A 17271-nucleotide genomic window follows, 5' to 3' on the forward strand; every position below is an offset into this window, starting at 1 on the left:
ATTCGAAACAGGAAATTGATTTCAATAGGAGTCCGTTTAGACAATGTTATGTACATGCGAGATAAGAAATAAAGAGAAAGTAGTCAGCATCTCCTCGGTGGTTCTACTTTTCAAGGCAGCAAAGTGACTACATAGTTAGGTCGTGAATAAAGTTCTATACGCCATATGAGAGTGAAGTCGACCGTTCTCCCGGGTGATTACTAAAGCCACCCGGAAGAATAATCAACGACTTTACTCCCTTCTACCTTGTTCCATAATGTATTATTGCCTCAGTTCGAAAAGGATTAAATCCAGCCATTCTTTCCGTGACCTCGTTTCTCCTCACATTCGAAACTCACTCATATAGACATTCTCCTAATAAATATTAAAAATTATTAACAATATGCGCGCAATATGTATAACATTGGCTGGTCTTCCACAAGGTGTGTTCAAATGCATCGCTGCATGCGTCTTCCACTCGTCGGCCATATTGTAAGTACGATGACCTATTATTTAGTCCGAACACGCATACATATTACACTCTGAGAACTTAATTTTTGATATATTTACGATTTTAAAATTTGCTCTGTTTTAATATGAAGCATGATTGGTTAGAAATCCAAAATGGCTGACGAGCGGAAGCATCCGTGATTAGTTGTTCAAATGGTGCGCAAGATTTTTTATAACTGGGTGTCTGAGAGCATGCGCGAGTGACGTTACAACTAGGGATGTCACGTGACCGCAAGCCTGTGCATAATGTTGAACTTTTGACAGAATTGTTTGTACGTTCAAATAAACTAAACAAATGATTATATCAAATAACAGTGCAATCAGATAATGTAATATTTAATTTTCAAAATTATTCTTAAAAAAATATCTTGAATTCTAAGTCTGTCTTCACACTCAAAATCTAATGCAACTTTAGGTACAGTACTAGACTGCGGCTAGTAACCTCTAGCCCCAAAAATCCCACGATCTGTCCATCTCTGTTTATACCTAACCCACTGCTGTTTTCAGTATAAATAAACTGTGATCTCCACATATATCGCTACGATTCAACAGATAAAGACTACACAGTTACAGTTCCTCTATTTACGACCGTCGCTTGTCAACGACCGATTATACAAGAACTCCAATAAGAATAACAGAATCGATGCGTTCTGTCAGTTTCTAGTCTCCCCTTACAAAAACTGCATACTCGTACGCCCGTACGGAGGAGACTCGAACATGATCGGATAATTAAATGCTCTTGTTAAAACGAGTGTTGATCAACCTGACGCTGATCGCCGTGATCCTCGTGCTGTTTTACTGCTACCAAACGTCAAATGGTGCACGCTGGACGTTGCTGCGCGAGCAGGAGAATGTCTCGGGCAGGCCGACCGAGGAGACCACCGCGTTCTACCTTCTCCGGAACGATACGGTCTACTACAACGTCTGGTGCATATTTACGAAGGTCGCCAGCAATTCGCCGATGAGGCGGAAGTTTGCGATATTCGCTGAATCCCTGCTACGTTTGTCCACTGTCGACATCGCGTTTCACGTGATCACCGACGACGATAGTAAAACCGTCGCGGAGAAGGCTCTTGGGAACGTCTTATCCTCCACAGGGAAATTCATGAAGGTGCAATTTATTTAAGCAATTTCTTATTCTTATTTCAAGTTTCATACTTCGGTTTTCATGTATTATTTTACTCATTTTAGGTGGAATACTATGATGTGCATAAGCTGGCGTCACAGTTAGAAGACATAGTGTCTGCTATGTCGCCTCATTTCAGCAGCAAACCTGGGACTTACTATTCCGATGCTTTGTTCTTCTTGTCCTTGGGCCTGCATCGAATCGCTCCGGCTGAACAAGCCTTGGCAGCGATGTTCGATGCTGACACTAAATTCCGTAAAGATATCAAACTGCTCTTCGAAGAGTTCAAGGCTTTTGGAAATCATGCACTTTTTGGTTTAGCTCCAGAACTAACACCAGTGTATAGACATGTTCTATATCTTTATCGTAATAAGCATCCTGAAACGAAGTTCGGGGAGCCTCCGACTTCCAGGGGCTATCCTGGTTACAACAGTGGGATGGTACTTTTCAATCTGGACAGGATACGAAACTCGTCGGTTTATGATGAAATTGTTAAAAAAGAGAGCGTCGACGCGATCACCGAGAAGTATCACTTTAAGGTAAACGGAATAAACTCTAAGCTCCTAAAGAAAATTAAATCCAATATTGACAGAGTTTTAATTCAAGGAAACGCTATCCCAGAACTGATCACGTTCATTTATTTCCAGGGACATTTAGGGGACCAGGATTTCTATACCCTTCTCGGTATGGAGAGGCCGGAATTAATTCACACGATAGACTGCGGTTGGAACAGGCAGCTATGCACGTGGTGGAGGGATCGCGGGTACACGGATGTTTTCGAGAATTACTCGAGATGCGACTCGGAAACGAAACTGTGGCACGGTAACTGCAATACTCCGATACCGGGCGATTGATTCAAGTCAATCGTCGACAAACTCTGGACGAGGGATCTCTATTAGAATTATGGTTGGTGCAATCGAAATGGGAAGAAGACTGTACCTGTTGCTGAATAGTTACGGGATCTGTGATTCCAATATATATCTTCCGTCGCGGTGGCAATACGTTCAAATAATACTATACTCGTGGATTCGGGAACACGAGTATAGGTTATAAGTTGAAAATTAATTTTCTACGTTACATGTTTAATTGGAATTGTATTAGAGTTCTGACGTTGTCGTTGGTCGAGAGGAATTTTTATACCGTAAAACTGATAGGTGCTATTTTTGTACGGAATTTGTTAAGGACCAATGTACATCAGTGGACTTGTACGAACATATAAATAAAATATTTATCGTATTTTACTTTTTACGTTTGAATTATGAATAACGACAGATGTAAATTATAAGTCTCGCCGTAATATATTTTATTCAGGAGAGAAGATAGTATTAAATACAGTATTAACACGTTACATGCTATTTACATAGAAATATGCCCTTCCACTTGCCGTAACGATTCGCTGTTCATAAAACTAGCAACAGTTCTCGATTATTTCAAAAATAAGTAGTTAATTATATCAACAGAATGCCGCGTCTACACGCGGACCCAAAAACTATTCAACTTTATTGTTTTTCTTCTTCATTTTCGACTTAACAGAAAACGACGTGAACGTAAAGGAAAAAAACTGTTGTTAAATAAATCTTCGTTGTACCGAGCGAACACGTGTTAACGCTTAATTGCATAACGCATGACCAGATTTTTTTCACTCTCTCTCTCACTCTATCACTCTCTCTCTCTCTCTCTCTCTCTCTCTCAGAAAACGAAAAGATCGCATCTTTCGTAGAGTTTTGCACACACCTTAAACTGCATCTAAATTCGTTGTACGATACGTAAAATAAAAAGACGTCACCTTTGGTCCCAGTGATAGAAACTTAAATTGTTAATCGTAAAGCAGAACGTAGGACGTGTTAGTCGAACATTGAGCCAACCGTTCTAGCGTAACTTCTTAAATTAAAACCGAACGGTCGGGCGAACCAAGTAAAAGAAGAGAAAAAAAAAAGAAAAACTTAACAAACTGCGTGGACTGCGTCATGTGATGAGCAACAACGTTTCGGGAACGGACCGTGTACGGTCCGTTGACTATTTGGACAAATGCACACACCTCTCCTCCTATCGCTTTACACGCCTAGATATAATATGTACACGCTCTTCCCCTCTTCTTCTTCTATTGACAACCCTTTACCTATTCTCGGCTTTTTACACACGATATTTACACGTGAGCGTTGAAGAGCGGCGATTGAAATCGACAAGAGAAATTTGAACGTTAACGAACGAAGTTCGTTTCATTCCTCGGCTCGACTAATTTTTTTCGTTTAATCGCTAAAGCACCAGAGTGGTCCTCACGGGAATGGAACGTCCACGATCTCCGGTTTGGACGAGGGAAGTTAAGTTCGATAGATCCCGGAGGCCTGCAACCATAAATTCTCGTGTTACGCGAATATGAAGATAATGGGAGACTCGGAAAATCGAAATACCGCCATTTCCTCGAGTTCCCATTATCTTAATTTCACGCGTTTGCCTCGCGGGACTCGGTCACGTTGAGATGCTTACGCTCTTTAGATTCTCACGACCACCGAAGTTCCGAATCGATTCCAGTAGAACGTCCCGCCGGTCCGTTTGCACCGGCATGGACTTCGGCCTGGCGCTCTTTAGAGTCACGCCAGTGATCACTGGCATCGTCGGAGGCCTCGGAGGTTGAGGAACCTTCGGCTCCTTACTAACGTCCACCTTCGAATTACTCTGCTCTTCTCTTGCAGTCGGGATCTTGAATCCTTTGACAACAGGCACAGGCCCTTTGGCAGCAAGTCCGTTTCTGAACAGAAGCGTACCCGGCGCCTGGATGCCGACCACCGAAGTGAACCTCCTCGGCTTCTCCTGATGACCGTTTGTCAAAGCGTCAGTGTTCACGCATCCGTTCTGTTTCCTAGAGTCGTTCTCCAAATTGGAGTCCGAACGATGGATCGTGTTCGACCGCTTCGATTTCGGTCGCAGGCAAACGTCCTGCCCGAACGCCTTCGTCAATTCTTTAAAATTCAAGGGGCTGGTGTCTATGACATCGTCGTCCTTGTTTTCAGCGAAACCTTTCTTCAGTTCTACCCCGGTTACAATCGGCTTGTCGTTACTCTTCCTCGGCTCTGGATTAATTTTATTTAGTACGGGTCTTTTGAAGCCGGTTGCCGTTGTGTGAGTGATCAGTTTCTTAGTCAACTCGTTCGACGGGACGTCAGCTCTTTGTTTCACGGAACTTTCGATATTAGAGGCGTCCACTTCGTCTTTACTGGTGGTATTTATGTTGATTACGGTTCTGTTGTTGTTGTTGTTGTTGATTGGTTTGATACCGAATTTGTAATCGGTGTCCATTTTGATTTGGACATTGGCGGTCGGTCTCTCAGACCAGCTGCCTAGATTGATCGTTGGTGGCCCCGAGTAGGTGTACCGCTTCGCCTTGTTCTCCACGGATGGTTTTCTCATCTCTGCTTCCAGTTTATTAGGCTCGCGAGTCGGAACGACGTTCGATTCGGTCGAATGATCGTTAGACGCAGTCTCGGATCTGGAAAACAAACAATTTAACTAATTTCTGGATTTAGGAGATGTATTATTATTATTATTACAATAACAAATACCGCACCCTATATTTATTATTAATATTATTTAAGAAGTCTTACCTCGTCTTTTCAATTAATACTGTATCGATCGATTCTTTGGGCACATTTTCCTCCGCCTGTTGAGCATTTTTCAACTGCGGCAAAATGCTCTTCATCACCTTTAATGAAACAGAAATAATATAAAAATAATTAATTGCATTGTACTAAAAATATTTAATCAATAGTGTTTAGCTCCGCTCATTAATTATTTCTTTATTGGGAATTGACACAGGGGCGGGAGAGTTTAGGAGCGGCACAGTTCAGTTTTTGATCATTCTGCGCATGGCTTCGTCTAGTTCCACTGCTCGCCACGAGAGACCATGGTAAATGTGTCAATTTCCAATACCTAATTTTTCCCAAAATTCTACAAGAGTCACGTAGTGGATATTCCAAAACCAAAATGAAAAAATCTTGTTTTACTATGTTTTCTATGAGAAATAAATGAAATATTACCTGTATGGACTGCAGTTGCTTTTCTTTGGTAGGATTCTCTTGCCGCTTCAGAATATTCTCCCGCCATTGTGAGAACTTCTCATTGCTCCTCTTTTTATCTTCCTGTTCGCCATCCTCCGAATCCTTTTCGGTTTTAAGAATCTCCTTCACATTCAGTTTGAGGACAGGCTTCTCGCTGACGGAACTCTTCGACCGTTGAACGTTGCTCTTCTCGTTCTGCCACCTCTGCAAGGGTTCCGGTTGTATCTTTGGTTCCAGCTTCTTCCCATCCTCTTCGACTCTCTTCTTCCCCTGCAACGTTCCTACGTCGAATTCCTTCTCAGTTCTATCTTCGTTATCATTCGAGTTGCTCCTGTTTCTAGCCAACGTAGCGAACGACTTGATGAACCTATCGTCGTTCTTGGCTCTGGACTGTTCCTGTACTTCCTCGAATATATTCAGATTCTTTTGTCTGCTGTACGTAGTTATAGTGAAGTTCGATAGAGTATTGTCGACAGGAGCGATTTTCGGCGTCGATGGATGGTTTATTGCTTTTTTTGAGTCAAGCTCTTTCGAACTTTGAGGCAGGGTGCCTATTTTATTTTCCAATTCGCTGATCACTTCCTTCTTCAAGTTCAACTCCGATTTCTGTTGCTTCAGTGACTTTTCTTGCGGAGTATCTTTCTGAATTTCGTTCACTTTGGTGTCTCGGATTTCTGGTTTCTCGGATGTCTTCCTTCGGTCTTTGTCGTTCGAAGTTTCGATCGGTTTCGGTTCTTCGGGCGCTTCGAACTTGTCGAACACTGGCGACTGGCTGTCCCGAAAGGCACTAGGAGGCGCCGGAAGCTGGTACTCCCATTCCACTGCAGATAAATCCTCGTCAGCTGCCGAGACGTAGTCCGATGTGTCCTGCTGCGAACTCACAGTTAAGTTCGGCGTGCTGCTGTTTATGCGGGATTCTTCTGGACAAACTATGCTCTTCTTCTTCTTCTCTGCTTCTGCTTCCTCTTTCGATGGTTCTACTTTACGAACTTCCGTTGGACTGACAGATGTTTCGGGTAAAGAGCTGGATAAAGTGTCGGATACTTTCTGAAGCAGTGCGTCCGTCTTTGAGAAATTATCTGCAATTGAACGTTTAATCATTTAAATGGCGGATTCATTGATACTTAATATACTGTGCAGTCAAGTGAAGACGAATTATTAAACGATTAAAATACAAGTTCTGGTAGTTTGGAAAATTTTTAGAACCCCAGAAGTTAATGGCAAACTAAAGACAGTTATATTAGTATTCAGCTGGAAGGCTACGAATTACTCTTAACAATTTTAATATTACATTGCTCAACCATTGACTGATACAAGCATGAAAAATCGTGAGTAGAATAAAGAACCCTCAACCAAAGTTAATAACCAGGGATGCAGACATTTTAATTGCCGCATTAAGAATCATTTGGTAATTAGAGTAGTCATTTTTTTTATTTATTAACCAGAGTATATAAATAAGTTATATTAATTCCCCTGCAACCCTGTTAGTGATAAGGCAACATGCACCTGGTGAACCCACTGCGTGACCCGGGGGAGTGTCTTCAGAATCAGATTCCCTCGGCAGAGCAATGGCGGACGCCACGTTCAGATTCAAAGCGAACGTGATATCCTCGGCGTGTGAAGTCAAGTGCCTCTTCTGCTTCTCCAAAGAGTTCGTCTCGAAGTCGTTCGACTTGGAAGCCGTCCGAGGGATCCTGGCCTTCCTCGGCTCCTTAAAACCCTCCTTATTCTGCTCACGCTGAACGCGCACCGCGTCGTCCATGCTCAGCTCGTTCAAGTGGTCGCACTTTGGCATCGTCGAGATCACCGCGCAGACCCTCTTCTCTTTAACTGATTGGACTCCGTCACTTGGCAAAGAGGAATCTTCCTCATCTGTACTCGATTCCCTCTTAGATATCTTCCTTACAGCTTGATTACAATTTTTATTCTTTATCCATGAAGGATTCTCTGAATTCTGCGTATTTCGTTCTGTACTCAATTCCTTCTCGCACTTAACATCTTTATTCTTTATTAATTCTGTTTTCTCTTCAAGGATAATAGAATTGTAATCCTTATCTGAATTCGATTCTTCTTTGGTAATTTTTACAGTTTGATTACAATTTTTATTTTCTATCAATGAAGTATTCTCTGATTTTTCTATACTCCCTTCCTCCAACTCCTTCTCGCATTTAACGTCTTCATTCTTCATTGCTTCTGTTTTCTCTTTAAGGATAATAGAATCGTAATTGAAAACTTCTTGAGACTGATCCGGCCCAGGAGTGAAGAATTCTTCCTCGCTAGTGGAGTAGCAGGAAACGACCTCGAGCTTCTCATCGGACCTGACAGAACTCCTCTCGATGCTCTCGGAGCGAGCAACGGGCGACGGAGCGTTGGACAAGCGGTCTACGTTGCTGGACTCTGAGCTTAGGGTTCTACTGGAAGGAGAGGGCGGCGCTATTTTGCGTCTAGGTACCTCGGGCCGTTGCGTCGTCGAGCGCTTTCTAGGCTTGGGGAGCGGAGCGGGTTCTCCAACTGTGCTCGAAGGTAAAAAGAAAACACCGTCACCGAGACTAGTCTAGCAAGCAGGTGAAGAAATACTAAAAAGGAGGGATTCCGATTAGGTGCTAATGAGGAAAAAAAGAGTGCTACTCTCTTTCTACAAGCATGCTTAAATTACTGTTTCCAACTCTCCTAACAGTTAACTTCATAACCTAAAAGTTAATTCATAGGAGGACTACTTTTGTTTTATCTTAAAATTTGTAAAGGATGAGACAGACAGATGATTTAAACGAATTCCCCGGCTCTGCTCTCTAATATCGAGTTCAACTGAACCAAGAACCTGTTCCAACTTTCCGTGGACTCTTCTCGGCTCACCAGACCCGGTGGCGGAGGTTCTAGGATGCTCAGCTTTTTATCGGTCTCTATTTTACACTCGTTATGCTGAATGATAGGCAGGGTAGGTAATTTGTCGACGTTATTGGGCACCGGATCAACGGTGATCACTGGGATGTCCATTGGTTTAGTAGAAATCGCGAATATTTGTAAATTGCTCAAAGGAGGCGGGGAGAGATTCAACCTCCGTTCGTCTATCAATGAATTTAAGTTCGAGGATATAGAACCATCGTAACACCTAGTCGTACTGACGTCCCCTAATCTAGCTTGCCCCTTTAATAAATCAGAATTATTCTGTCGAACGCAGAAACTCCTAGAGCCTGATAATTTCGGTTTCTCAAAGTCGTTTATTATTTTCGTCTCCCTTAACTTGTAACCAGCTTGGAAACTAGAGCTATGCTTCAACGGGTTTGAACTCTGATGCTTCGTTTCGCGTGTGTAATTGTTTTGCAGGTTTTTAGGATCTGAGCTGTTTTCTAACACGTCGCGTTCTGGAATGTCTTCCATGATCCTTTCGATGCTGTCTAAGTTGACTAAGGTTTGCATTTTATGTAGCCCGCTCTCGGATTCGATTTTACTTTGAAGAATGTTCTGATCGTCGGAAATACTTTGCCTTTTGGGCCATTCTTTAGTACTCGACTTATTGGAACAGGCGAAGCTTTGGGATTTTTGTAACTTTTTAGATTTAGATTCAGACGAAGTATCTTGGGATTTAACTGATCTATTAAATCTAGAAGAATTGTTCTCGGTTTCTGATGAATTCACTTTAGCTCTGATCGATCGAAGCGATTTAAAGCAATTATTTTCAAACTCTGAAGATTCCGTTTTAGTATTCAGGCAATTGTTCTCAGGCTTTGAATGCATTTTCAATCTCGCAGATTTATTCCTACTAGAATTCTTATTGAAACCATCGAAAACTCCCTTATTTCTTTGTTCAGAATTATTTTCAGACGAATTAACTTTGCGCCTGATGGACCTAATCGACTCTGAGCAATTATCTTCAGGCTCTAAATAAATAAGCTTGCACCTAACTGATCTGCTTTTAAAAGAGGATTTATTAAAATTATCAGAAACCTCGCTGCTCCTACGCACGATTTTACACTCGTAACTATTCTCAGATTCCGAGGAGCCAATCTTTGAAGTGACTAATATATTCGACTTAGAGCAATTGTTCTCTGATTTCAAAGTATCAACTTTGCATCGGATTGATCCGGTTTTAAAGAGGCTTCGTTCAAACTCGTCGAACTCTTCATTTTCACGTATGACTCTGCATTTATAATTATTCTCCGATTCCAAAGAACTGGCTCGGGACGAGATTAATTTATTATCGATAGTCTCGTCTCGTTCTGATTTACACTCGTCGATCTTCGACTGCAGTTTCATCTTCTCTGTATTAAACAAACACCTATGCTTCTTCTCGCCATCTGTCCCATCCTCTACATTTTCAAGGCTGTTCCTTGATATGAAACTGTATGAGGGGTGGTCATTCTCTATACTACCGCAGCTACGCACTAGCTTACCTCTCTTCCGCGACACTCTAGCATCTACGGGAACGTCGTCTACGGGACGGTCTTGCTCCGTGGATAACTTTACGTTTACGGATCCCGATCGCTGACGCTCGAGGTCGTTCTTTCGCTCCGGTTCTGGTTCCTTGGTGAAATCGATGCTAGAGGATATTTTCGAACCGAGGGTTGTCACTCCGATGTCTGAGCTAGCTTTCGGTCGATCTTCTATGTCAGAATTCGCTTTGGACGGGGCGCCGATGTCTGATGGAGGCTTCGATGGGTCCATGTCCGATGTCAACGATTCCTCGGAATCTACTATGCGTTCTAATGCTTGGGTGGAAATCGCGGAGGACAACGGCCTCGTCACTGGCGGCGGAGGGGCTGTCCTCTTCTTTCGTCCTAAAGTATTAAAAAAATAATTTCTAAAAATAAACTGTAATAGTTAATTATTTAAAAATTAGCTGTAATAAAATTGTTGTAAAAAATAATGATGATGTGCTAATTGGAATACTACTACTACTCGTGATACTATAAGTGAGTTTTTTATAAATAAGGACAGTGCAAAAGAAAAATTATGGAATAGTTTTAATATCGAGAAAATTGCCCAAGTTTGGAAAATAACTTAGTAATTACAATTGTTATAATAAAATTGGAATCATTTGTATAAATGAAATACTACTATTTCTAAGCCTATGAGAAAAGGGGATTCCCTTTCCTTTTGTTCTAATGTATCAACATGAAAATTCCAAGATTTTTTCTTTCGGTGTTACAACAGTTTAAAAAAGTCCCTAGCACAAATTTCACCCTAACACAGCCTACCCATTAAGAAATTCAAATCCCAAATTCCACCCAATTGCGATTTTATCTACTACATAATAGAACTCTCAAATAAACAACCCTTCCCCTTATTATTAACAAAAATTATCTACAATTTAGAAAACTATTAAAAATATCTAAACCTGAATACATACTTCAATATTCTATTAGGTTGGCAACTAAGTGATTGCGGATTTTAAATAAGAAGTCTATCGATAAACTTCGCAATTATTTAGTTGCCAACCCAATAATCATGAAATAAATCTTTATCTGAAGTAGACCATTAAAACTGATACCATAAATGTTTTATTTTGCATGAAGTAATCATCTCCCAAACTAGGTCGATTTTCGACACAAATTTCGTGATGCTAAATGATGTGTATGAATATTCCTACTGTAATTAATAAATGTATAAAAAAAAAAGGATAGACTAAGGATCTACACCTGTGGAACTCAATGAGGTGCTGCTAATTCCGTGGCTAAGCGTACCGGAAACAGAGGCCAGGTTGCACAGGCTCTTACTGGACTGAGAGGTGTGGGCCAGCTTCCTCGGTATCTCCAACGGAGCTTTGTTCCTCCTCGGCAGCGTCTCCGGGAGCCTCCCAGCGGAGTCCGGGTTGTCGCTCAACACGGAAGCCTCGTGGTAACCGGAACTGTCGCTGCTGTTGCGGCTGTGACTAATCACGACCTTATCCTTCTCGGGATCTCCAGAATTCTCATCCACGCTCTGCGCCAACCCATTTTCATTTAATATTTAACATTCCTCACGACATATCATTTGGCGATAATAAAAAGTTTAATTAAACTGTCTAAAAAATCGAAAATAGAAAATCTTTATAAACAAAATTTATATAAATATTTATTTTCCATTATTCTTTACTTTAACATAAAACTAAAATAATAGATTTCTTTTTAAGTCCCATTAGTAAATAAATTTATTTATTTGTTATTAATGTACTAAATTTTTAAAAATCTCTCATAAATGCATGAACATTCGCAGTCTATCAATGATAAATTTCTTATTATCCTTTTCTGAAAAAGTTACAATAATTCTATGCGAATTAGAATGAAAGCAATAAGGAATTACTAACATTGCTGACTTCAGGCTGAGCTTGAGTAGGAGGTTTCGGTGCGGGCCTCCTCTTCCTCTGAGGCCTGGCAGGCGGTTGCAAGGGGCTCGTGCTCCTCCCGGTTTCGTCGCTCCTCGCAGGCGACGCACTACGTCCACCGAGACTGTCAGTACTCAACGAGCCCTCCTTCGACTTCTTGAACACGAACGAGAAGACGCCCTGCTTCGCCTGTTGCCTACGTCGCTCCTCCTGCCTCTGGAGAACCATTATATCCTGGGTACTAAGCCCCGAGCCCAGAGTCCTCCCTTGTTTAGCATACAGTGTGACCTCCTGCAGGTGATAGTCTTGCAGGGACAACGAAAGGTCCAGAGTCTCCAAGTTCCCTGAAGGAGAAAATTCGTTGTTCAAATCTCCATCCACTTCACTAGCTTGTCTCGTTTTATTATACTAAGTACTAATAAAATACACGACACTCTAATTTCTTATAAACTTTCTCGAGTTTCCTGAATTGAACAGAAAAATGAAGAGTATGCAAAGGCGCGTAACAGGTGGCGATCTTCCTCCATAGGCAATCGGAGGGAACCGAAGGCGCGGCTCGGCAGCGCAAAAAGAGATTCTTGCGGGTCCGGGATCGGTAACAAGTGTAAGGGAACGTCCGGAAAGGCATGCAGGCGCTTAACGACGACGCCGGCCGGGGTAACAAGTGGAAGAGCCGGCCGGCAACCTTGCGATAGCGATCTTAACACAACTGGCTCGGTGTAACTAGCTAACTGAAATATCTCGTGCACCAGCCGCGTACGTGGGGATCTATATGTACGTAGAAAACCGGGGATAGAGGCGCAGGGCATAGGGAATAGCCTCTCGCTTAGTGGCGTATCTTTCGCTCGAGATTATTCCACTCTACAGGGTGATTCAATTGAAATCGTATTAGAATTCAACGTCGGAATTTTTTTTTTATTGATGTAGAATGAAAATTGTGACAGGAGTGTCGGGGAAGACTTTCAGCCGCGTTATAAACAATAGCATCGAATTGGATTAGGAACGCTGTTATGCGCATGGGGGAGGGTATTTATGTATGCGTGATAGAAGGATGGCTTCGGAAGCCTTATTTATATATATGTATGTATGTATATGTGTATTTATACTGGCTGGTACGAATACACTCGAAATCGAATCAACCACTGTTTCTATATACAGTGTCCCAGAACTAGTATAACATATTGAAATGGGAGGTTCCTGACGTAATTTTAAACAACATTTTCTTGTCCAAGGCGTGGTTGAGGAGTTATTAACAAAAAAACCCCGACCAATCAGAGCGCTCGATTGACGCGAGCTCCGAATCGGGAGCGTTGGCTCGAATCCGGACGTCTGGTTAGGACCCACAAAGGAGGTATTAAATTATGCAATTTATTAAATTAAACTATTATGCAATACGATTTTGTATTTTTGTAAATAAGAATTTCTTGGAGAGTATAAACTAATTTTATTTAATAACATTCATTTTGTTTTGAAGAAGTTCACATAACAAGCAGATTCCTTTGGAATACTTTGGTTTAAGTTTGAAATCAATTACTTATATAAGAATTACCATGCATTTCTCTTCTATTAAATTAAAATAACTGTAATTCTGTAACTTATTTATTAACTTATTATACCAAGAAAGATGTTAAATATATTTAGCTAGGTATGTTCGCAAAATTATAAAAAAGCTGAGAAACCTGCTTGGAGTGATCTTTAAAAAGAGAAGCCAGTGGCACCGGTTTGAAATATCAAAAGCAAAATCCAGTTCCGTTTCAATATATCCGCCAATGGCGCGAGACGAGCTTATCAAGAAATGCTACTCGGGACAAAGTTAATAGACCCAAGTAAATCTTATGTAAACGTCTTAATTGTTACCACGTAGATATACTCTGGCTGTAAAAATGTTAGGTTAACGCTCTGCTAAGTTCTGTACCAGTTTGGGTATTACAGGGACATTTAATCTGTTAACTGTGGAATGTAGTTTTAAAAATCCCCCGCAGAGTGCGGAATTGAAATCAACCAATGACGATTATAGACGTCGAACGCAGGGCAAATGGTGGTATAACAAATTTTACGAAAAACCAGGAAGGATTACAGTGTTTTTTATTTTGTAATTTTTTATTTTACACGACGAATATACACGTCAACCGCAATAGAGATTTGGTTCGACGTGTATACACGTCGAGCGCACTTAAATGGTTAAGTAGATTATTTATCGAAGTCCCACTGCAAGTGAAGGTGAATCGTTTCTAGAATAAATTCTAATAGAGCCTGGATAACATAAGACGTGTTTGGGTTGGCCCTTTACTAAACTTGTTACATGAATTTATCCAGACTTTTGTACAAGCTATAGTAAATGTCCCAATTTGTACTCATTGATGTACTTTTCTACAATTTCAAGATTAACAATGACCATTCAATATATTATAACCTCTGTAAACCCTGGAACTAATATTTAAAATTGAAGAAAAATAAGCCAGGGACCAGATAATGTCCCATTCAATGTATAACTCATTATAAAATGGATCAAAGGAATTAAAATATTTACAATCCACAATTTAATCACCTGGATGACGTAGTTCGTATTTATTTTTGTCCAAGTTTTTTTCACGGCAGACTTCGTCCAAGATCTCGCCCAGATTCATCTTAGGGCTGACCCGGGACACGTACAATTGGTTCCTGGGCAGGTGTACCTGCAACAATGGTAGAATCGCCTTGCACACGATCGCTTGATAAACTGGCACGGTATCAGAAACAGTGGCGATAGAGGCGCCAGATACGGAAACCAGAACAATAGAGACTTCTTGATAATTCGCTCTAATTTAGTATTTACCGAGCAGAGGCTCTACGCGGAAATCAATTTGCTATCAAACATTTACGAAGTTTACCTGCAACCTGAAAGTCGTTTCGAAAGGTTGATTGGCCTGCTTCGCCTTCCTCGGCATCAGAGTGCCTTGCTTGGGTAACAATTTCACCTGCACATTAAAAAAACAATTTATTTACAATAAATTGTTATAGAAACTGTGTATCATAAATAGAATGCATGATTTAATTGTAAAAGAGAAGAATATTTAGAAATGTGGAGTAGTCAATTAGGTGTCAACGAGGAATGAGGGGAAGATGTTGTAAACGACCTAGCAAAAATATATTTTGAAGCAAATACAAGATGGAAAGACCAAATATATTAGTGTAATAGAAACGCTGGGATTATTTAAGTAAAGAAGAGAAGTCAGCAATTAATAGCAAGAATTAGATGACATTATAGAAAGATGGAACAGATTAAAATGGGAACAGGAATTAAGGATGTACTGGCTATACAGTCAATCCCAAAAGATTATGTACCTTAGAAAAACGCATTTCCTATAATTAAAAAGAAATCAGACGTCGGAAGAACAATGCTAATAATAAATAGCTACGTGCTAAAAAGTATAGGAGGAAATATCCAATTAATTATTGACGATAGCGAAAAGTATATTATACAGAAATTGTAGGCACTGATGTCCTCTACAAGAAAGATTCTATGTATTTTTCTTCTAACTNGAGTTGTGAAAAATTGCAGGAGTAGTGATATTTAATTAACAAGAGAAATCTGGAAACTTCATTTTTTAAAAGTGATACCAGTGGAATTAAAATAAAAAATCAGTCAGTGTTGAGATTCTTTTGAGTTGTTATTGTCAGCCATTGCTCTCTGGCAGGATTCTCGGAAGTAATCGGACACGTGCGAGGGAACAGTTTTGATTACAAGCCGGCGAGTCGCCTCGCCGAGATTAGAAGAGATTAGGAACGTTCCCGAGGGAAGAAGTTAATGCTGCTCGGAGAATCACACGATTCGCGGAATACCTCGCTTCCTCGACCCCCAGCCCCTTATTCCGACTCGTATTAGTAATTATTCCGTTCTCTTTATATACCACCGCAACTTCCTGGTCTTTTCTTAGTACCAGGAGTAAATCTCTGATAGTAATATCTAGACTGCAGTTTTTTATGCATTTATAAGAAACGTGCATATATGAAAATGCACCTATTGTATATAATCTCCACTAATATAATACATAAACAATTTATATGATCTAAACTGAAGATTTTTATGTATTTATAAGAAATGTAAATGTATGAAAATGCACCTATTGTATATAATTTCCATAAATACATAAAACTATTCATGTAAATGTCACATTATGAAATTGCCCAAATGAAAATTCTATATAGATGAATTACAGTTCTTTGAAATATGTTTTAAAATATATAATTTTGTATAAAATTCTGCAATCTAGTGATATCAATTCCATACTGAATCTATCTTCATCAAATATCAATTTAAACTGTTTTGAAAGCTCTTGTATGACAGATAATTTTGTATAAAATTCTGCAATCTAGTGATATCAATTCCATACTGAATCTATCTTCATCAAATATCAATTTAACTGTTTTGAAAGCTCTTGTATGACAGACTATTACTCATTTTTTAATACTCTTTTTAAGTTTCTAATTAAAATTATATGAAAATAAGTTTGTGTCATTTTACGAAAGTTCTTCATTTATTAATTTATTCAATAATAAGCTAAGTATTATCTGAATTTAATTAGAAAAACAATAATTCTGTTAAGAACTATTTGAGATTGGACATGGTAGGCACTATGTAAATTGAATATTAGAGAATGTATGATAATTAAAAGACTGGTTATCATGAATGGAATGCATGACTTAATTATAAAATTGTATAACTGCATATACTCATGGACACGATAGGCATGACTTATGGGCATGAATATAATACATAATTAAGGTAAAAAATAGTACAACTCTATGTACTTATTGCACGATAGGAACAGGAATACCAGAAGTGTCATTAGATTTAATGTTAAGGAAGAAATATGATAACTAAGATTCTACTTATCATTAATTGCCATGCATGATTTAATAAAAAATTGTATAACTCGATGTACTCGTATGTATATGACATCTATAAATAAGCATTGAATCGAAGATATCGTTATCAAACTTTATAAAAAATAATTTATGGACAGCGATAAATGTAATCACGAGACTGCGGATGTTAATGCTAATTCCTATTTTTATAAATAGAATTAATGAAACGAAATGCATATAGACATCCATTTTCTTCTCTAAATATAGTAAATTCTATTTCATTCTGGAAATTTCCTATTTATTTATTACTGCATTTATTTGTTTTTCTTTAAATTATATTATGTATTACTGCATTCTGTGTCTCTTGAGATTGTATTATGTATTACTGCATTCTGTGTCTCTCGAAATTGTTTTATGTATTATTGCATTCTGTGTCTCTTGAAATTGTTTTA

At 39.6% G+C, this 17271-nt stretch overlaps 3 protein-coding genes across 6 annotated transcripts in view; 2 read left to right on the top strand and 1 right to left on the bottom strand.

Annotated features, from left to right (window-relative positions):
* LOC108626495 (uncharacterized) overlaps positions 1-630 on the top strand; it is a 6578-nt gene extending 5948 nt beyond the window's left edge. The window contains exon 3 of the mRNA XM_026814879.1: positions 595-630. Coding sequence (XP_026670680.1) covers positions 595-630 — 36 coding nt within the window. The remainder of the gene's footprint in view (positions 1-594) is intronic.
* Positions 631-727: 97 nt separating this feature from the next.
* Xxylt (Xyloside xylosyltransferase) lies at positions 728-2856 on the top strand. 2 transcript variants are annotated; one of them, XM_018027201.2, is made up of 4 exons: positions 728-904; positions 997-1600; positions 1681-2154; positions 2263-2856. In XM_018027201.2, the coding sequence occupies exons 2-4, from the start codon at positions 1223-1225 to the stop codon at positions 2467-2469; spliced, it is 1059 nt and encodes a 352-aa protein (XP_017882690.1). In that variant the 5' UTR covers positions 728-904; positions 997-1222; the 3' UTR covers positions 2470-2856. The 2 variants fall into 2 exon arrangements, with proteins under 2 accessions (XP_017882690.1, XP_026670678.1); XM_026814877.1 differs by lacking the exon at positions 728-904 and having other exon boundaries at positions 916-1600.
* A 34-nt stretch (positions 2857-2890) lies between these two features.
* Positions 2891-17271, bottom strand: part of LOC108626496 (cordon-bleu protein-like 1) — a 19258-nt gene continuing 4877 nt past the window's right edge. Inside the window, exons 3-12 of one of the 3 annotated variants that reach the window (XM_018027199.1) lie at positions 14842-14928; positions 14520-14646; positions 11954-12315; positions 11352-11589; positions 10062-10445; positions 7177-8181; positions 5650-6749; positions 5218-5315; positions 4103-5102; positions 2891-3960 (exon numbers count right to left, since the gene is read on the bottom strand). In XM_018027199.1, coding sequence (XP_017882688.1) covers positions 3937-3960; positions 4103-5102; positions 5218-5315; positions 5650-6749; positions 7177-8181; positions 10062-10445; positions 11352-11589; positions 11954-12315; positions 14520-14646; positions 14842-14928 — 4425 coding nt within the window. In that variant the 3' untranslated portion in view covers positions 2891-3936. Of the gene's footprint in view, positions 3961-4102; positions 5103-5217; positions 5316-5649; positions 6750-7176; positions 8182-10061; positions 10446-11306; positions 11590-11953; positions 12316-14519; positions 14647-14841; positions 14929-17271 lie in introns of all 3 variants that reach the window. The other 2 variants (XM_018027198.1, XM_026814876.1) reach the window with 2 other exon arrangements.

The sequence above is a fragment of the Ceratina calcarata genome, unplaced genomic scaffold (genome assembly GCF_001652005.2).
Source record: "Ceratina calcarata isolate Rehan_Ccalc_2016 unplaced genomic scaffold, ASM165200v1 scaffold403.2, whole genome shotgun sequence".
Taxonomy (NCBI): Eukaryota; Metazoa; Arthropoda; class Insecta; order Hymenoptera; family Apidae; genus Ceratina; species Ceratina calcarata.

Coding starts and splice junctions, on each gene's coding strand:
- Xxylt (XM_018027201.2), top strand. CDS start 1,223: ATGCTCTTGTTAAAACGAGTGTTGATCAACCTGACGCTGATCGCCGTG. Junction 1,601..1,680: donor CCACAGGGAAATTCATGAAG/GTGCAATTTATT, acceptor TACTCATTTTAG/GTGGAATACTATGATGTGCA. Junction 2,155..2,262: donor CCGAGAAGTATCACTTTAAG/GTAAACGGAATA, acceptor ATTTATTTCCAG/GGACATTTAGGGGACCAGGA.